Source organism: Dufourea novaeangliae, unplaced genomic scaffold (genome assembly GCF_001272555.1).
Source record: "Dufourea novaeangliae isolate 0120121106 unplaced genomic scaffold, ASM127255v1 scaffold8, whole genome shotgun sequence".
Classification (NCBI taxonomy): domain Eukaryota; kingdom Metazoa; phylum Arthropoda; class Insecta; order Hymenoptera; family Halictidae; genus Dufourea; species Dufourea novaeangliae.
The window spans coordinates 3,422,965-3,444,511 of NW_015373923.1; the positions used below are offsets into that span (position 1 = coordinate 3,422,965).

At 42.2% G+C, this 21,547-nt stretch overlaps 2 protein-coding genes across 3 annotated transcripts; both read left to right on the forward strand.

The window, feature by feature from the left end:
* Positions 1-17,329: 17,329 nt before the first annotated feature.
* On the forward strand, positions 17,330-18,656 carry LOC107194670 (40S ribosomal protein S5). Of its 2 annotated transcripts, none has more exons than XM_015584322.1 (3): positions 17,330-17,371; positions 17,875-18,247; positions 18,324-18,656. In XM_015584322.1, the coding sequence occupies exons 2-3, from the start codon at positions 17,882-17,884 to the stop codon at positions 18,606-18,608; spliced, it is 651 nt and encodes a 216-aa protein (XP_015439808.1). In that variant the 5' UTR covers positions 17,330-17,371; positions 17,875-17,881; the 3' UTR covers positions 18,609-18,656. The 2 variants fall into 2 exon arrangements, with proteins under 2 accessions (XP_015439808.1, XP_015439809.1); XM_015584323.1 differs by having other exon boundaries at positions 17,343-17,383.
* A 621-nt stretch (positions 18,657-19,277) lies between these two features.
* LOC107194896 (NADH dehydrogenase [ubiquinone] 1 alpha subcomplex subunit 5) lies at positions 19,278-20,046 on the forward strand. The gene is made up of 3 exons (XM_015584609.1): positions 19,278-19,363; positions 19,517-19,678; positions 19,748-20,046. Exons 1-3 carry the CDS (start codon positions 19,343-19,345, stop codon positions 19,919-19,921), a joined length of 357 nt encoding a protein of 118 aa, XP_015440095.1. The 5' UTR covers positions 19,278-19,342; the 3' UTR covers positions 19,922-20,046.
* The last annotated feature ends 1,501 nt before the right edge of the window (positions 20,047-21,547 follow it).

Consider the following 21,547-nt stretch of genomic DNA (forward strand, 5'->3'; position numbering starts at 1 on the left):
TTTTCTGTCGACGTCAGCCGTTTCGTTCCCCAGTCTTCCCCTCTTTAACTCTCCACTTACTTCACCCCCGCCCCCTCCCCAAGTGTACCTGCCAATCAGTTTCTACCGTGATTCGGCGTGGGACGGATATCTCGTCGGATTGAATTCAAATTACGACAAGTTAATATTTCATTACGCTTGTCCGTCGTGACTGTCTCGCGGGTCGGGTCTAGATAGCCTCTCTTGAATAATTGAACGATCGTGGAAAGCGGAATGGCGAAAGCCTGTTTCCTTTCTAATCGAGTGCACCGCCGCCGCCGTGATCGTTGCCACCATCGTGACACGGCTGGTACCCCGTCTACGCCTAGCGAATACTTTTCAAGGAATATACAGTAAATCTTCGATTAATGCTCGGAACTGAAGCCAGCTTTGGAATAGTCGTCGTTGCATGTTTGCATTTTAAAAAAATTATGAAAGTTTATGTTACTTTTATGTTTGTATTCATCTTTATATTGATATTTATGTCTATTTATGGACTAAATAAAAATATCATTTAAAAGCAACATTCCTTTTAGATCGTTCTCTTCAATTTAGATACGGTGTTATCCCTGTAGGGCAGCGGTTTCCAACTTTTATGCTACTACGCGTCCCCGGAAAAAAAAAATAAAAATAAACATTCATTCACTGAATGTTTACTGTTACGTTACGATATGAAGTTTTGTTTATTTGTACATATTATGGTATGAAAAATAATTTTGTCCCCCCTACTTTAGACGTCGCAAGAGACACGCGGAAATTTTCGCTTCCTTGCGTGTCCTCGAAACTTTTCGAAAACTCGGAAAGCCCGCGGTGCACGCTCGCTCGATCCAGTCGTTACGATAGCATCGTGTTTACCGAGAACAACGATAATATTTACTGTTACGTAGAGACACCGCCGAGTCGGCGCACTGTAGATTAATTTAACCCGTCTGGCTATTATCGAACGACTACTGTTTTTATTCCTATCGTTTCTATCGATAGATATTTATAACGCGTTCAATGTCGATCGAGATTAGGTAAAACACGTTCGAACGCTGTGGGCATTGTAGCGACAACCAGTGATTATCGCGTGGGCTTTCGCCGGTGCTTCCGAATGGAAGGAAAAACATGTTTCGTTTGGCAACGGAAAGCTTCCTGGTTGAGTTGGCTGTTGGAATTCCTCGAATTTTTACCGACGTTCGTGTCACGAGGGAAAATCATTTTTACTACATCAGATTATTATTCGTATCGATCTTGTATTTGTCTTTCCGCGTTTCCTTGATTATTCTTCCATGTAGGTATTTAACGAGCAATTTTCAACGGTCATGTAATTGATTTATTTATTTTTATTTATTAATTCAATTATTAACGAGATGAATACCCTTTAGTATAAAGTTATGGTAACAAGAGAAGGACGTATATAAAAATGAAAATAAATAATGTGATATTGATTATTGACAATGCGAAGTTGTTAAACTATACCGAGACAAGATGTCATCGTAGATATGGCAAGTCACAGGGTTACCAGCACGATAGGCTAGTAAACGCAAAAATTTATGCTGGACACTCCCTAAAGAAACGATGTGACACTTGTGATAGGGTGACCAGATTATAGAACAATACTCCAGAAGGGGTCTGACCAGTGAGCAGTACAGTAGAATCCACGTATTGAAAATTTAAAAATATTTACAAACTCTATTAATACACCCAACGATTAATGTTTAATGCTTAATTAGAATAAGCTTAATGCTTTATCTAGAATAGTGCTATAAGTGTTCAGTAAATGTAAGATTAGAGGAAATGGTAATTGATCGAAAGATGCCCGTTTTCTATGGACAAGCAAGAAGTCGAGAAGCGAGATGGGTCAACAAATTTCAGCTTGAAGTCAACTCGATATTCCTTGATTTGCTGGAAACAGGGAGCCCGAACCGATTCGATCAGACGACACTCGTATCAATCCATTCTGTCGTTACATATGCCAATTTCTCGATTCCCATATTTCCATACCTCCCTGTGTCCCATCTACTCTCCCCGACGCATTCATTTTCCCCTCCCTCGATGCGACAATTTCGTTGAATATCGTTCGGAACGTGTTTCAGTTTGCTCGACCAAAAACCAGGAAGCTCTGTCTGCTTCGACTGAATCGTTCCGTTGACCGAGTTCCACGCCGCGTTAATTGCCAGCATGTTTAACATCTGATTCGAATCTGTGCACTAAGATATTATCTTCTATAATCGCTGAACAGGAAGAAATATCAAAAGATTCCAATATTGTTGAATATAGTTCCAATATAGTTCCGAATGAAGGTGGCTCACGCAAATTTTTAATAATTATAAATTCAGTGGAAAATTTAACAGAACATTCTTATAAGCTTCAACTTTCGATTGCTACCAAAAAATCGCAAGGTCAACGATAAAGTTATTGAAAACGAAAGGTTATAAAAATTTTTTTTTAACACGACAAGTTAATCTTCTTATTTAACTACAAAAAATGACATTTTCATAAAAATGGCATGGAAAGAAAGATATGTTAATGATTAAATAAAAATGAAAATTAGGTTTCAATGCGTTTGGTAGTATCTTCTACGCATGTCTGCTATGAGTGTCAACGTCATTTTGTTTTCCTTTGGTTTGTTCGACGAAGTTTTCAATTTTTTTTTTTCAAAAATTAAAAAAAAAATTTTTGTTCATTTCAGTATTTTTAGGTAGTTTAAAATATTAGTAATTCAAATTAAAGTGGTAAAATTGATAAAAAGTATAAAGCGCCATATGTGTAAGCTACCTTAAGCATTACACTAAACAATTGGTAATGACCTGTGTTTATTAAAAAAAAAGTCCTTTCTGTAGAGACCATAAACTCGCGAATAAAAGTAGTGTGATGTCCTGTATTTAACAGAAGTTAGCCACGTGAACACGTACAATTCAAACAGAAATGCTGGACGAAGGCATAAAATGGGCATGTTAAGCGGAACGATCCACGGGACGGAAAGGATCGAAGGAAACGACGTTGGTTATACGAAACCAACAAGTGTTCTCGCGCCGGAGTAATTGTTGATTCGCTTAGAGGTTAATAACTCGCGCGACTCGATTTACTAATGCGCCCGACGGTTAACGGAACTGTCTCGTAACCGTAGTTGGCACGCACACTTCGGTGTGCTCTTCCTCTATCGGCTATTTCGTTGACGAAGTTGAAACGCGTGAACTGCCCGGCCAGCACGCGCACATTCACGCAATCACGAGCGAAATTTATGCGATCGCAGGCAATGAATCTCGTCGGCCGAAACGAGCGAAAGAAACCGAGAATGAACGACGAAAGAAGATAGTCGAAAAGATCGTGGAGCCAAAACGACAACGAATGGGTCGATGTCCAAAGACACTTGCCAAGGTAGTCGACGGCATGATCAACAGAACGCGATGAGACGTTATGGTAAACGAGTATTCCGAGTACATACCCTTATTTCGTTGCTCGTTTTGTTCGACGAGCGGGCAGAAGGGTGAGAAAACGAACGAGATTATTTCACACATCGATAAAGGGGGTGGTGACATCTGCAGCAACACGTTTATGTATTTTTATCTCCTAACCTCACAATTTCAGTGTTTCCATCTCGAATTTGATTACCCGCCTCTCTCGTCGATCCCACGTTCTATATATATACACACAGCTTTCTTTCATTTCCTTCCTATTCTTTGTACTCGTATCGAGAAGCCTTTTGCAGCTCCCCTTTTGCACCGTGTCCCTACAATTTCAAGCGTTCGGACCAGCCGTAGTTATCCGAGCGTTTTTGTCACACGAGAACCATCCCCCTTCCTCCCCGCCCCCTTGCGTCAGCGTCGACCAACAACGGGAACGTAAAATGCCGACCCTGTCTTACCAGCAGTAGGAAAAACGGAAAATAGGTTCCATCAGATTCCATCGATTCAGACCTAGCCGTAAACGTTTTTAACTGAACTTTTTGAATTGGCAATCAAATTTGCGAAACCATTGAGCCCCAAGTATCGTTCCGCGAGTTGATCTTGGGGACCTTTGAGACCAGAGTTGGGCAGAATTTTATTCGAGTAATACACAGTGAAAACCAGCAGTATCTAAGGCTGTCAATAATTGTCAAACAATTATTCGAAAAATGTCGATTCATTCATAAAGAAGGATCATTTTATTATAAAAATTGAAATTTTCACCTTTAAGTAATTAAAAATGACGAAATACTTTTTTTTATCTTTTATTCGAAATTTTTTATCCAGATAATCAGTTTGCCCATCTCTGTTTGAGACCTGTCCAAGAATATAACCTCTTTCGCGAACAACAGTTTCGTCCAAGTGTTCGAGTGTTCAAATAACACGAAACGTACATATATGTATGTAACGAAATAAGTACCAAGGAAGATATCTCCATGCATGCCGATATATGCATAACATTGTTATTCAATCGAGACAAAACGTGCGTCGTCGATAACGAAGAAATGAAGCGAAACGAAACTCGAACGAACCCGATAAAAATTCATTCGACGGACGTTTAGCGACTCTGAAAAACCGAGAGTACGTCACAAAGCCGCATACGCGGAATGCGATAGCGGCGTAATGCCGTGCAATTAGTAGATGTACGTAAGCTGCGCGGTTGCCCTCGACGTATCGTTGTTACGCGACGTATATAAACCCTCTTGTAAGCATTGTCCTATCTCGCCGTTATTCCGCTACTAGCACCAGAGACACAAAATTAACTGTATTACCGTAAATTCACAATTTAAAAAATTGTACAATTCACAGAAAAACAGACATGACTTCCCCTTAAAAAGTCACCGTTCAACGACGATATTTATCTCGTGTGTTCGTACGACAAACAAAGGTGTGTGGAACACATTTCCGTTATTCGAATCCACTAAAGACTATCGTAATTACACGCTTTTGGCAGCGGGATCAGCAAATAAAATGGTGTAGGTCAGCGCGAAAACCTCCACGCTAAACATTGCAGAAACTATGAAGGAACGGTGCTCTTGAGAAAAAAAGAGAGAGTCGAGGAATAGGGTTGGAGGTGAAATACACACGCGATTCCTTGTGTGACCGTGTTTAATATTTAATGCGCCAGAAGAGGAGGCATGGGCTCAATAGAAGAGATAAGCGGCTGTGCGAACGAGAAGATCAACGAAGAGAGAACAGAACACGAGAAGCAAAAGGGCGATATTGGAGCTCGGAACGAGAAGAGAGAAGATATCGGTGTATACGGTTAGACGGGGGGAGGGGACAAGGAAAAAGACGTTACGGCGTAACGAAACTCGCGCGAGGAAACGAGCGTAAAGGAGACACGAAGCAGGCCGTGTGTGTGTGTTGTGTGTGTCTCGATGTATTCTCTGCGTGTGTGAGTGTGGAGCGCGTGCATGCGCGATCGTAGGAAGAAACGGCGAGAGGAACTGGGGAGAGGGGAAGAAACAACATCGGCTAACTCGCTTGCTCGCACGCACGCACGGTCGATCGCTCCTGCTGGCAGCCATTTTGTGCTTGCCCGTAGCTCCACGTTCCGGCCCCGTGAAAGTATTGGCCATGATTCGTTGGTAAACCAGAAATTGTTCGGCCACTAGTAACTAGTAGGTATGCGCGCGGAGACGGTTCACGGAAACAACGCTCCCGGGAGATCAAGCCTCGTGTTCCACAAAGCATCACGGCTGTTTATCTTGGCCGTTTAAAACGGCGAAGCGAGCTCTACGGTTGGACAATTTGTCCCAAGCCAAATACCCTTCGGTAGTACGTTCGGGTACAATCTTGGCCAAAAATGAAAGATTTCGACCCACGGAACTTCGACGACTCATTCGTCGGAATATTATAGTTACATTTTTTCTTTCAGGCAGTTGTTCTTCATCGGTACTGTATTCGAGAAAGCGTGAACAACGCGGTATGTCGCGTCCTTGCGTCTGTAACTTTTAAACGGTATTCGAAACGAGTTTCAGGTTGGCCGCACAAAGGTAGAACTGAATCGCGTGACAATTCAGTCACCGCGGCAACCTACACCGTTCCAATTCGAAAGGATAAAATACGAAGAGAGAATTATTGTTTGCTCGTGAATCGCGTCATTTATACACGTGCGTTCAGATAAAATAGTGGACTTTACGTTTGGCAAAATGTAAGCCAGTGCGCAGCTAATCAAAAATTACCGACACGCTACCTCGTGGACAACGTGAATGCAAATAGGGACACGCAAACTTTCGAACTGTGTCCGAAAAAACAAATCCAGCAACTGTACCGTTGCTAATCGCGAATAACCTTCGGTCGTTGCGAATAACGAGATATTCCTTTGGACTCGGTCCAGGGAACTTTTCTAATTCAATTGGAGGGAAAGCATTTTTGCTCTTAGCACCGAATGTCGGTGTACCGTTGCGTACGAACGCCCGTCTAGCGAATGCTCGTTTAACCGTAGCTTTCATCACGATTACTAATTTCTAATGCGTTTCGATCGCGAACGTGTGTTCGGTATTCGACGCAAGCACGCGTTCGTGACAACGAAAGAATGATCGATAGAATATTGCGATAGAAATATTCTTACGTGGTATAACATCGCGTAATTCGCCCAATAACGCTCGAGAGTAAAGAAAACAACAACAATGATAATTTAGCTACGCTACGGACGATCGATTTCATCGGACAAGGGTTATCATTATCAATACGACGGCCACTCGATAACCGCGCGTCTAAAGTCGGCCGCTTAATTGCTTCCAGATTATAATTATGTGCGTACTGTTCCCATTAACCCGGACAAAGTATATTTTATGTAATTGTTTCACGATCGTTAGTAAAACAAAACAGACGGTAATCGTGTGAAACGAGTCGAGGGATATCTTGATAAGCCCAAACGCATCTAAACGCAGATAGGTAGGGGAAAAAAGGGGGAACGAAAACTGTTCAGAACTGCTCGACAGCGAGTGAACCGTCCGTTGGGCTCCGAAGACGTCAAAGAGAAGTCAAATGTACGGCAGTCGATCGCGACGAATCGATCGAACATCGATTACTCGTTCTCTTGGGAAGGGCAACCGTTGAAACCGCTCGTTAACGACACCTCGAGGTCGGTAACGTAACCCTCCCATCGCCCCACCGACGACGACCGCTAATTACTCTCCACGAGGATCGTTTGGGTTCACTCACCGCTCTCTTGGTTATAAACCGACAATAGCGATCGTATCGCCACACGTATGTGTCCCTATGTTCATGTACCCGTACGCTACGTGCACGCGTGTTTGCCACTTTTAAACAAAACGTTATTGCCTAATGTGGTTCGTTACGTTGATCTTTCGATGCCTGTCTCGTTGCGCGGGAAATTTAATTTTTTCTATCTGGAGAATCGACAAAGAAAGATAGGATACGTTACGTTTCGTTCGGCGACACTAACTTCTCTAGTTAACCTTCTACGAATGTCCAGATGATGCTGAAAGATTACCGAGGCACGCTATAAAACCCGTGACCATTAAACTATCGCACTCTCTAAACATCACAATAACCTCCAGTCGTGATACGTGCATTGTGTACACTGGGATGAAAATCGATGCAACGAACGTTCCCATGTCAGTACAGTTTGGAACATTGTTCGTAAAGTTTGAACGACTAGTAAAGACCGTTGAATTCTATATTATCACGTTCTCGTTTCAATCGTTCAGGTTATGCGAAAGAGACGCAGAAAAATTCTAATCACGTCGACAACACTCCCGCTCTGATGATATAGACGTATTATGCTTCAATGGAATCTAAGCCTACGCGTTTCAGCTTTTTGAAGGTGACAGTGTGTACGAAGTGCGATCGAATTTGATATGACATAGCGTCGTTTGTGAAACGCAACGCCTCCCCTATAAAAGCGACAAACATCGTATTCGAGCAGAAAATTACGCATCATATTACATCGCCTTCACTGTATCCTTGAAATATTGGGAGTAACGTCGACAAAGGCTTTTGTACATTGAATCAAAATTGAAATCAATTGATGGAGGTGGATTTCAACGATTAAATTTTCAAGATAACGACTACAAACCAAGGATTACTACGATCAAAAATTCGAGGGCAACGTAAGTCCGAATAGGCAACCGATAACGCGTTAACTGCGACTGTATCAAATCATGTGAGAACGATACTAAAACGAGCGGTTCAAGCTTAAATGGCGCACAGAAGTAATGTGCGCATCATACTGTGAAATACATGATACCGGTTCCAAAGAAGACAACCAGCAGCAGCAGTTTGCTACAGACGGGCTCAAGAATGTGTGCACGACACGTATTACGTTCGCGTACCGGCTTCGCTTTTGCCTCGCGACGTGAGTACGCACACATGCTGCGACGCCGCAACGGTCAAGTGGTGGGCATATAGTTATATACGCGTCGCACGAACGATATAAGCTTGCACAGGGTCGCGCTCGTGCGCACACAAGTAAGTACGTACGAACGCTAGCACGCACGCACGCACGCACGAGGAGTACACGATCGACGGAAGTACGAGCTCCTTACCATTGTGCGCGCGTATCGACGACTAGATGTACACACGCTGGCCGAATTCAACTCTTTCTCAAAGTCTTTCTCCTTCTCCCGATGCTATCCGTCTGTCGATCGTACGTACGGTTTCGTCGATGGCAGTGCATTCCACAAGGTAATCCAGTCCCCAAGAAAGACGATCAATTTTCCGATCTCGGCGATGTCGAGTGTCTCGTGACACGCGGCTAATTCACCTCTCGACCCTGTCCCCCACGCATGTATATACCACACACGCGAAACAGACGATCGTAACGAATCATTCGACTCGATCTCGATGCTGCACCATTCGTGTTACAACGGAAGAACGATTAAATACGCGTTACACGCGGTGCGTCGTACAGATTTCATCGAATAATCCAAGACGATTATCTTCGATCAATGTTGTAATTCTTTCTTTTTTATTCTCTCTCTCTTTTTCGGCAAGTTACTTACAGATTTCGTTTGCCCACCTTTTCACTCTCTCACACTCTCGTTTCACCGTCGACTCTTTCCCACATCGTGCACTCCACCTTTCTCCCTCTTTCCCCCCTCCCCCTCTCCTTCAACGTCGTTGCACTTTATCTTTCTCGGGATCCGCTTTATCTATTAACGCGAGTACATCGCGAGCACACCACTTTTCGTTACACTCGGTAAACTCGGAACGCACGACAGAAGCAAAACCGGCGTACACAACCTTTCTCGGTGTACAACAGAAAAATATACAGCACACGTACCTAACACTGCACGAGTTCTCCTTTCTCGGACGCCAACACAACGAGGAAATCGTTTCGGGCTCCGATGAATCCAAAAGGCTCACACGCCAGGCTCCCCGGGCACCAAACGATATCCTGCCCAGGAAATTTACCCGAGCTGACGGCCGTGTAATTAACGAATGTTATTCCCGTGAATACTGATACATCCAGGCGACACTCGCTACGAGTAGAATACACAAAACACACGACGAACGGGCTGATGCTAATACCAACACAGAAACGAGCATGCCCGTGCGCACTCGTTCGTTTGTTCGTTTGCTCGCGCGCTCATCTTCTGACACATACGCGCGTGTATATACACGTACACACAGCAGAACACATACACCAGAAGATACAGAGGTGAGGTACCGAGAAAGACGCGAACAGAAGGATGGAAAAGGACGGCGCTGAACGAGGGGAAAGGGGCTTATGGAGCGAGAAGGAGGTTGAGTGAGACACTGTGAGAAAGAGAAAGATGTTTGCACGCAGCACCCTGCGCGTCTCTATCCGGCAGCTATCGAGGATACGATTATCATGCGCACTCTCTCTTTCTCGGTTAGCACTCGATGCCTCTGTTTCGGTGTTGCGTTCCGTTCACGAACGTCTGTCCTACCGGTGTTTGACTGGTGGAAATCGGTGTCGTTGGGTTTCGATCGCGCACTCTCACAAAGGCACACAGAGCATAGGCTCTCGCGTACACATCGAAAGACGAAGCAGCCAGAGCTCCTTCTCGGTCGTCTCGTTTGCCCGACGCCGCGAGAAATACACACACTTTCTTTCCGAAATGTCTCGATCCTCTCGCGTACGGGCACACACGAGTCTCTACGACGCGACTCGACGATCCTTCGGCCGTGCACAGATTGTCCGTACGTTCGAAAAATCGCTGATTTCTCGTTGCGACGAGTAAAGAAAAAACAGACACCGCACCTCCCTTGTCAGAAAGCACTCACGGCAGACCGCAACACATGGCTACGGGCCTCCACCAAGATCGGCCGTTCCCGACCGTATTCGGCTGGCTTCGGACAGGGCCGTAGCGATCCCTCCATTCGCCACTCTACTCGCTTTAACAGTCGCCACGAATTCTTCTCTATTGTCGTAGAAACGGTTCTTACAGATCGATGAAACACTTCATCGTGGTCTATCATCGACGATAATTGACCGAGTGTATGGAAAACGTTGTGTATCGTCGTAAAAAACACTGTTGCACGTGTCTGTCGTGTTTTCGAATTTCGAGCATCCGTTCAGGCATTTCTGGGATTTTCGTTTTAGTTTCCAATAATAATGCGAACGATCGTGAGAGGTCGCTGCGGGAAATTAACGTTTGATCGTTCGATTTCGTTATTGTTGCAGAGTATTCACTCTGTAAAACAACGTAGTTATGGCTGCAGAGTATTTACTCTATACATGAATAAGCATTCGAAATTTGTTGAAGTACATGCAGATATCTGTAAATGTTCGTGGATCGAGAGTCAGGAGACAAAAAGACCCGGAGTAGGAAATAGCAGAGAATTAGGAAAGGGGTTCTTGGTCGAGGGTTTCCGGTGGTGGGCAACCGTTAGAAGCAGGGCGAGGGTTCTGCACAGGCGTCCTCCGTCGTCTTCTACCGAAGGCCGTGTGGTGTCACGGTGAGCGTGGCAAAACCCGGAAAGAAGAAAAGAAGCCGAAGGAGCTTGGAGAGAAGTACGAAGGAGCACGAAGGAGCCCGAAGGAGCTAGAAGATCAACCTCCTTCTCTTCTACCTTTTCCTCCTCCTATTCCTCACCGAAAGCAGAAGCAGCCCTGTTCGCCGGCATCATCGAACTTAAGTACATCGAAACAAAACTTTCCTTTCTTTTTCTCTTTTTGGCCCTTTGTTATGTTTTACCCTTCGCTCTGCTCTCTCCCTTTCTCCCTACTCTCCACGTATTGTCTATTAAATCACCTCATAAAGCACGGTACATTGTTTCGGCAGCAAGTTCTAATATCTACCACTGACAAATAACACGGTACACTGACGAGCAAACTCGGCTTTCTCTAGGGGAAAAAGTAACGGAGGGAAAGGGTCTCCTACCATTTGGTATTTGGAATTACTGAAATGTATACCAAATTAATCTTCGATTTAACATTTATTTCACTACCTGGAATAAATTTGCCAAGTGGTAGAAGACTTTTCTTCTACGCCACTTTTTCCCCTAGTGGAAGCCGAGTTTGCTCGTCAGTGTACAGAAGTTGAACGAATAAAACTAAATTCAACTCGTTCAATTTACAGCGGTATTTTGTAAGGCATTTGTTTCAGTAAGTATGTCGTCTTGTATTTTCAAATGTATGAAAAAAAAGTGTGTGGATATTTTTCCCCCTCGTCGATCTTGAAACATCGTATGTGCCTTCGCCAATTATATTAACGCAATACACTGCCAGACACGAAGCGCAATGAACGGACAACTGAGAATCGTGTAATAACGTGCACGATTCGTTTCCAAACAATTTTGCAACATATGCATAATTCCTATAGACTCGATCCGGGGGACTCGATACAGAACATTTTTGTTTTCTTCTGTCACTTTGTTGTTTCTGTGCCCTTTCTTTGCAGCGTCTTTCCTCGTCGCAACCTTCTCCCTCCCCGGCACCGTGCCACTTCAACCCTTGCTTCATTCTTCTGTTCTCCCTCTCGTTCCCGTCTCCTCTCGCTCTCTTCCTGTCTCCCTACCGTCCCATGCCCTCTCTCTCTCCATCTCTTTCTCTGTCACACACGCACGCGCATATACGACTATATGCTTGAGCACCATCTCTTTCTCCTCAACGATTCTTAGTTCCCATAATGAACCGTACGACGTGGTTCGTGGTTAAGAGCAAATGGACATAGCAGTTTCCCCGTCCCATTGATAATAGCTCCAGAGGAACTTGACCTTTTAAAGCCTCGAGTCAAAACTTTACTGTCGAAATCCATTTCGTAGCGATTCTTTCGTAACGTTATTCCATTAAACCACGTCGCATTTTCGATATCATCAGATCCCCCCCCCTTCCTGTTCCTTCCTTTGATCGTCGTTCTATTTACTATTTCTCGTTTCAACGATAGTATTTTAGATGAAATGCGTATCGATACAAAACGTTATCTAACGAGAGACTTCTATTTTCGATTTCATTACTGTATTATCAGAGCGCGTTAATGTAATTGATACATATATATGTACGTACACTTACGTTTATATGCCCATATTCAGTATACTCAGGGTTAGGTAAGCCGAACGTCACCGGCTCTTTTATAGTGCATCGATCCGATTTCGAATTACCTACATTCGTGACAAGATTGGTACTTTGCTTTTTCAATAAAGTATCCAGTAAATCGCCGTCAAGAGATTTATACACGTATATACCCTCTAACGCGATTATTCACGATATCCCGTGGAATAGAAGCGAATTGAAACGAAGAACGGAGACAACATAATCGATATACGAGACGATACGCATAATATGAACTGCTGATTCAATCATAAGCACGAATTATTGTACTTATAGCTTTCTCTGTCCGACAACCGACAATCTTGTGAAACGTTGCTTCGTACTCGTAAGTTTAAGAATCCACCCGTAATAAATCCTCGATTATTATTTCGCACTGTTGAAATGTTCCCACGTGTAAAGAAAAATACATTTATTGTAATAAATCCTCGATTATTATTTCGCACTGTTGAAATGTTCCCACGTGTAAAGAAAAATACATTTATTGTAAAGAGACAAACGAGGATTACCCCACGTCGAAATGAGAAGGCAAACCAATCGTGCAATAACAGAATAGGACAGCTATTCCGACGATAAGGTACTGTAAATGATTAAACAGTAAAAGTGAAATGCTCCACTTACTTTCACTCTATTGGCATATACATAGCCAGAGACAATGTCAATATCGTAAAGGAAACAACAGCTGTGTCTGATACACTTTGTTAGACCAAGCACTTTATGGCTTTAATCTGTTGTACGTTGATAGTCTTCGCTTTAGATTATATCCAACATCCATTTACTCCGTTTTCGTGTTCGTTGGCTCGTAATTTTTTTCGTTTGCAATAGCTTACCAAACGATACGTTTATCGGACATAATATGAAACACGTTTCATGAGTAATACCATCAGTAGCTCCGTTCATACAAATGAACATCCTTGCATGCATCCAAACGAGATCGATAAATATCCGATGAACATTCTCGAACGCAGTATTGGGCAGAATTTTTTTCGAATAATACACAGTGAAAAGTAGCAGTATCTAATGTTGTCGTTCTGAGCTTTAAACAGTTAATGAGATTAAATAATTGTTCGACGAATGCCGATTCATTCATAAAGAAGTATTATTTTATTATAAAAATTGAAATTTCCACGTTTAAACTATACAAAATGACGAAATACTTTTTTTTTATCTTTTATTCGTTGTTCGAAACTTTTTATCTAGATAATGAGTTTCCCCATCTCTGCTCGAAGGAAATATTTGTAATCGTCAAAGAATTTCATCGTGTTTGTGTGCCTAATAGATTGCATAGCTGATACTTGTGTTCGAGCAAGTTTGGAAGGAAACAAGAGTGAGAAATCGCGTGGCGTTAGCACTCTCGATAGGCGGAGTCGAGTTAACGGTCGATACGAAACACCCCTCGATAGAACGACACCCATCCTCGCATACTCGAGTCGAGTCGAATCGAGTCTCTCCGTGGAGTCATCGACGTCGATTCATCTTCGACTGGTCCTTTACCAGCATCCATTTCCTTTCGTTCTTTCTCTTCCTTTAATTCCTCTCCTAATTCTTCTCATTTATGTCTCTTTACGGGTGAAAGTTAACATTACGATCCGAAAATATCATTGTTGCCCGTTCAAACATCCGACTTCGCTGCCCCAAACAACTGAAAGGGGCAACTCGATTTCTTTCGAATCTTCGACGTTTATTCGTCGACGCAAAGAAGAAGAAGAGAAAGGATAACAAACGAAAACATTAGACGATGTCGGTTGCGAGTTCGGCATGGACGAAGAGCGAGCGAAGAGCAACACTGTCAACGAATCGATATCCGGATAGGCGTGGTCTTGTCGATCTCTTCGTGGATGCTATTACCAACGTGAAATCTCTGGATGCCAGTATATATTTGTACCCCAAAGATTTAGTCTGTTTAGAAATATATTCGGACAGATTTTTTCAGCGACCTAATCCGAACAGTTTCACGATCGAGTAACGCGGGGTCTCGAACGTGAAACTCAATGTAATCTTGATCGCGTGTCATCTTTATCTCGTGAAATCTTGCCCTCAAACTCGACTACGATCGGTGACCATCGCTGTAACATAGAAGACCGTTTGATGTTACGAGGTTTCGCCCTCCCCTTTTGTTCACGTTTGCCTTGTGCAAACTGTGCCCTTTTACTTTCCGCCTCTAGACCACCAAACCATCGCTTTTACTCGTTCGTTGCGACCTCGTGTCATCATGACCCTTGTGTTTCTTCTCTTTTTGTCTTGGGTTTCGGTGTTTGCCCCATACCCGACACTTTGTTTCCCTACTTCTTATTGGCCCTAAAGGAATTGCGGGAATACGATCTTGGTTCTATGTATTTTCTATTTCTAAACTGGAGCGGAATGGTCGAAAAAGAATCCCAAGTTGCGTAGTAGCGACATGAACTAGGGGAGAAAGAGACGAAAAAAGAAAAATAAGAACTGCTTGTGAAAAAAAATCTGGTCACGTTTCGATGCTAGTGGACCGTTCGCGGAGTATCCTTTAAACGTCAGTGGGCCAACGGAAGGGAAGTGTAGAGCTGCGCCCGCGACCGAGGAGATCTGCAAAGGGTGGGGAACAGAAAGTGAGGAGCAGAGTATTCGCAGCATGTGGTCTCGTCAACCTCCCTTCTCGATTCTTTTTCATTCGTTTCTCCACTCTTGTTGTTTCGTTTCTATCTACTGTCTATCGCCATGCACCAATTTTGTAATCTTGTTTTTGTTGCTCGAATAGTATTTTCCCCTGCGTTTACACTAAGCGTCTAATGCACCCATACTACACCCTTTGTAAGTATTAACTGCTCTATACAAACGTTCTGAAATATATTCAACGTCCTCCATTTCAGAACATCCTCCGATGAACCCGTAAAACTGTTGTTCTAATAGTGTTGCTTGTGTCGCACTCAAACAATAGGGGAAGAATAAAAAGTAAAGGTAATCGAGCGTAAAATGGATCGGGAAATTGTATACATAAAGTAGCGAAAGAAACACCGGAATGGTGCGTTAGTTTGATGTCTGTATAAAAAAGATAAACGGGAAAAGGGATCGGTTTAGTCGTAGTGTTTGATGTTCGTCGATAAGATGCATCGATAAATTGATCTATGCAGTTACGATACCCATAGGAAGTTAAGCAAAATAGCATTGAAAAAATTGTACAGTAGGCACCGAGTATTGTGGTTACGTTACTGATCGACCACCCTCTAGCGGTAGACTTCGACGAGTTGCTAGGATACACCCTTGGCTCCAACTCCCACAGTTAGACTGTCAGTGCTCGTCCAGCTACTTTACTTTACGTTTCTAAAGACTACATCTATGGACTTGTTGTTGAACGAAATTCGTAGTGTTCATAGTACCTTGCTATTACGCGCCAACTGCGTATCGAAGTCGTACAAGAGATTCCACGACCCAGAAGCTGTCTCTCGTACCGGTTCGAATAATAAATCGCATTTCATTATAAACGTTTAAACGGCACGAAACTCCTACCGTTTCCCTCCTGTTCCTCAAATTCCACATAGAATCTCTCTCTTCGTTCTGTTATTCGTGTAAATTTGATAATACGATTTTTCATTCCCTCAATAGGCCTTTCATCGGTTCTAATGTCATCGATACTTTATTTTCCAAGAATCGGTAGAAACCATCGGAAGTTTGTGAAACACTCGAAGAATTCGTAAGGTGTTCCCAAAACTGTTTCAAGGGACTGGAGGCTACAAGGCAGGCTCAACGGAATTTAGGTGGCCGATGGGAATCCAGGATTTATAGGGAGGGTGTGGAAGAAAGGCCAAAAGTTCTTTCTCGGATCATCCTGGGAACCCCTTCCGGATCAGAAGGCTCGACAAAGCATGACAAATTACGACTTTACGGCTCTCATTATAATCCTCGAGTACAAATAAAGAGTACCCCTATTCTGTAAGCGACATTTAATCTTAAATAATATTATGATGTTGTTTTTACTACCCTTAAAGAATGAAATGGCCATACATTTGATAAATACCGCTCAGGATGTTATAATTATTTTACTGGTTATGACTTGGTAATGCGTTTGTAATAGTAATCAACAATAGGTTTGTTTTTACGGCATTTTTATAAACGATTTCTCGTTACATTATTCTTTGAGATATATATCATAAACCAAACAATACGTTATTATCGTAGACGAAGGAATATAGAAATACGGGCTGGTTATTTCTTTTTGCTACACCATGTTTGTTTGCTGCCATGCCTCGAGTGTTATGTTTTATGTGGGACTAAGTGGACATACAATAACCTAATTACGTCTTCACGTGCTTTATTTATTACTAATACTAGCGCCATTCATCGAAACAAATTGAAAGATAAAGACGAATCTTACCGTTTTTTTCCAAAGACCGGAAATTGCTTCGGATTTTTCAGTAGTGACATCTTCCGAGTTTAACGTGAACTTCCCTCCACAATATGTACCGGTTTACTCGGCAACCGGTACTAACCTTCGACACAACACAAGAATCACATATCACGCACGAAAAACAATCGTTTCGTAGTTGTACTGTTTGAAGATTACGAGGGCTTAATGAAAAATCACTAAAATCCGAGGATCGTGCACGTTTCCCACGAAACTGATCGTAAATACACGCACAAAATGGCAACTCACAAACCTATCGTCTCTGTGCGTTTACAGAACTGCCGTAAACACTGCGTAGTCAAATTAATACCTTCGTACTTTGAAACTGTTTTGACTTCACGAATCTTTTAGAAAACAGCTTAATCACTGAAGCAATGTACACTAATTCTAAAACAAAATTTATCGCTCAAAATAAACACTACATATTAGAAACTTAAATTATTATAGTATCACGGATCGAAATTGACTAGAGTGATTGAAATCCGGTAATCACAGGTTGAAGCGCCACCAGTGTCATGGCCTTTTCCTGTTCACGCGTACTCCTACGAAGACGTGAACGTAAGTTGTATGGTAAGAAATTCAGAGGTTCGATGAGTTTTCCTAACGGTTGTGCAAGAAAAAGTAATATTATCACGGTAGAAACGTATAAAGATTGCCAGTGACAATGAACGTACTGTGTATGTTCCAAAATTTCGGAATCGAAAGTGTTACAAATATCGTACATGTGACCGCACGGCCACATGTGTTCATCGTTTTCGTAGATTTTGTATCAACAAAACTTGGATAAAGTGTTTTATGGATTAAATTTTTGCTTAAGAGCAAATTATATTTTATGTGTGGGCTACTTTTATGACAATTCTACGATAATCCTATTATTTGATAATAGTTTGTGTTTCGATTATGCATAAAATATACTTGCGTTTTTTCACGAGTGTATTGCTTTCATTGACATCTGACACGAAGAAACTTTACTCGACATTTGGAAAATTCATCTGACACTATGTATTCTTCTTGATCAAAGAAACCTAGCATTGCTTAATCTTTCCATTTATATATTACAGATACACCATGGCTGACATGGAAACGTTTGACGATGTAGTGGTACCCACTACAACACCCTTACAAGTGACACTTTCCGCTGAATTACCAGAAATCAAGTTATTTGGACGTTGGAATTGCGATGATGTACAGGTGAATGACATGTCTCTACAAGATTACATCGCTGTTAAAGAAAAGAATGCAAAATATCTGCCACATTCTGCCGGACGTTATGCCGCAAAACGATTTAGAAAAGCTCAGTGTCCCATAGTGGAACGTCTTACAAATTCGTTAATGATGCACGGTAGAAACAATGGCAAAAAGTTGATGGCAGTCAGAATTGTGAAACACGCCTTTGAAATCATTCACCTCCTTACAGGTGATAATCCTCTGCAGGTAAGTAATACTATTGTTACTATTGCCTATGGAAATGTTGATACATGCATATATTAATTTGTATGCATTTGATTAGGTTCTTGTGACAGCCATTATTAACTCTGGTCCAAGGGAAGATTCAACGCGTATTGGACGTGCTGGTACAGTCAGAAGACAGGCAGTAGATGTGTCTCCATTAAGACGCGTCAATCAAGCAATCTGGTTATTGTGTACTGGTGCTAGGGAGGCTGCATTCCGTAACATTAAAACAATTGCGGAATGCTTAGCCGATGAACTTATTAACGCTGCCAAAGGTTCGTCTAATTCTTACGCGATTAAAAAGAAGGACGAACTCGAACGCGTCGCCAAGTCTAACCGATAAACACTTTTTTTTCGTAAAAACATACAAATAAATGTTCTACCTTTAAAAGGTTTTGTTTATTATGATCCAGCCCTTTTACTAAAGATTGTTAATGCAATGTACGTTATCCATAAAGATCATTTATTGATGTATATCATTTGCAACATTTCAGGATTAAGTCATCAAGTGCGCTTCGTTTAGCTTTTAGAACAAACGAAGATATAATGCGACTAACGAAGTTAATAATTTTTGTCTTTATGTTACTAACATCATGAAAGTGTTAAAAAGTCAGTAATAATTATCGTTTAATTGAGCAAAGAGTATGGTGGCATCATCTCGTGACAAGAATCTAGTACTAGTTAGTTAGTAATTTAAGCATTGTATCATAGATGGTACTGTACATATTGTTGACTACATTTATTATATTATGTACTATAGAACTAAATATTAATTAAAAACACCAGACTTTATGTTCTGTAATATATAATATCTTCTCAAGAGACACAACAGGGAGTATCAATACATGTATTTTTCGTTATATGTGTATGTATAAACAGTCGCAATGCATTTATAGTGCAGTGACTATTATTCCAGAAGCAGATACTGAGTATCTGGTCATATTAACATGTTAGTCTATGGTAGAGCCACGATACAGTGGTACCACTACACATGCATATGGTTCATAGGGTTAAGTGTATTTGTTTGAGGGCCGATCGCATAATCAGTTTTCTTCCGATTAGATTGTGTTAGCAATCATGTCAGGCGCATTAAAGAAGGTAATACGTCTCTAAACATCAATGAGAATGAACGCCTGGATTGGCGATTCTTTACTCACTTTGTTAAAGAATCTTCCGAAACATAACCGTTTCAATAGTGGTGTAATGTTTTGATTTTTACACAGCTTGCATTCTAACATTTTTCTGTTTTAGACGACAGGATTAACGGGTCTTGATGTATGCAAAAATCCTCATCAACAACTAACTATACTCTACGCAAAAATTTTACGCATTTTAGGCTCTCTTCCAGCAGAATTTGCATATAGAAAACACACTGAAAAACTCATCAAAGAAAGAAGCAGTATCGTAGAGCAGGTAATGATTGAACATTTTTCTGTTTACCTGTGCCTAGCGCAATGTGATACAATGCTGTTAATTTTACAGAACCCTGATGTGGCTGCCGTAGAGGAAAAGATAGGTTGCGGACAGATCGAAGAAATTATAATGCAAGCCAAGAATGAGTGTACTTTAGCAACATCTATGGTAAAATGGAAACCTTGGGAAAATTTGGTAGAGGAAGCTCCTAAGTATCAGTGGACATGGCCACCTCACAAATAACTCAAAATTTGATGGCCAGGGTTTCTATATAGCGCTGAAACAGTAGATTCCTATATCGCTTATAAGATACATTAAATTAAAATAAGTGTTATAGCAACTACCTGGTTTCTTTATTTGTATGAGCACGAGTGCCTCTTTGAGGAATAAATATATACTCTAGTAGATTCAGTGTTTCTTCTGGAAGTGTAATTGTTGTTTGTAAAGATCCAAAAATGGTTCATGTAAAATGTAAAACGTACAGCATAGTAAAAAAAAATGAAACGAATGTCTGAGAAAAGTGAGTCAACGCGCGAGACGAGAGTATGTCTCGATCGAACGAGAAACGATTCTCAAGTAGAAGCTCGGGCATCAAAAGGAATGCAGGGAGGAAAAAGTTCCGGCGAGAAGTAGAGGAAAAGAGAGGGGCAGTGAAAATAAGAGACGATGCGATGCGTTTCGCGGTAGTGGGGAATAGGGCAAGATAGGTAGGAGTAGGCTGGTAGGTAGGTAAGTGAAGTTAGAGCAAAGGTAGGAGAATGGTTTTAGCTGTGGATTGGGGATTTACGGGTGGGGATTCGAGGGTCGCCGGTCAGTCCTGATTTCGCGTCGCGTTCGAGGATAGCGAACGCGCGAATCGCACTCCTCTTTGAGACGTCGAGCATTCGATACGTTGTTCCGTTTGACGTCTCCGATTTTTATTTTCTTTCTTTCCCTTTTTCTTTTCTTCCCTGCTTCTCAATTTTCTACCGTTTTCATTTCCCTGTTTCTTGATTAACTTCTATACTGCTTTCTATCTCCACGACCTCTGTGTTTTGACGGCGAAAAGGACGGGAAACAGCGAGCTGTTCGCGTATTCGAACATAAGACCGAAAGTTCGGAAGTTATTAAGTACAGTAAGTCGTAAGAGGCCAAAGTGTTAGAATGTCCCGCGTATTGGAGAAATCGTTTCGGTGAGTGCGAGCACGCGTGTGCCAAAGTGTACGGAAAAGGAACGTCGTCACTGGTGGATAACTTGCAACGGTGGACACTCGATCTCTGGCTTATCCTTTACGTTCGTTTGTCACTCCGATCGAGACAAGCGTTCGATTTTTCTCGCAGGCGACATCAATGAAACTTCGATCGACCAATCGATCGATCGTTCACGTCGAATGAGGCGGCAAAATGGGAAGACGAGTGGAACAACGAATCAGTGGAATCAACAATCGGTGTGTACCATGTTTGTTATTCTGACAATCAGATGCGTTTCCGTTACGGATTATAAACATTCCTCGTTGTTGTATTTGAAACATACGTCTATGATTTGAAATCGATCGTCCATAAAGTTTGCTTCCGTCGATGAGGTTAGTCACCAAATCAGTTGCGATTCATCGACTACGCTGTTTTCTGTGCTCGGCGCACAGATGTTAAATTTTCTTTTCGTACGAAAATTATGTGTTCCTTCGGGTCAGGGTTTATTTCGCGGTTCCCAAGCAGACGACGGTGAGACGACTGTAGTGTGTCCCGGAAACAGTAGCGAGAACGGTCGTAGATTTCGCGGTGGGAAACAATGCTCGCGGAAGAAAACGCGTTCTCGTCTCTAGGAAGACAATGCGCGTAATTTCGTTGAGCGCGACGAAACGAAAGCGGCTGAGACATTACGGACGTCCG

What these genes read in the sequence shown, in the direction of transcription:
- LOC107194896 (XM_015584609.1), top strand. Translation starts at nt 19,343, where the DNA reads ATGTCAGGCGCATTAAAGAAG. An exon ending in TGTCAGGCGCATTAAAGAAG is followed by an intron (nt 19,364 to 19,516) that starts GTAATACGTCTC and finishes TTTCTGTTTTAG; the next exon opens with ACGACAGGATTAACGGGTCT. An exon ending in GAAGCAGTATCGTAGAGCAG is followed by an intron (nt 19,679 to 19,747) that starts GTAATGATTGAA and finishes TTAATTTTACAG; the next exon opens with AACCCTGATGTGGCTGCCGT.
- LOC107194670 (XM_015584322.1), top strand. Translation starts at nt 17,882, where the DNA reads ATGGCTGACATGGAAACGTTTGACGATGTAGTGGTACCCACTACAACA. An exon ending in CAGGTGATAATCCTCTGCAG is followed by an intron (nt 18,248 to 18,323) that starts GTAAGTAATACT and finishes GCATTTGATTAG; the next exon opens with GTTCTTGTGACAGCCATTAT.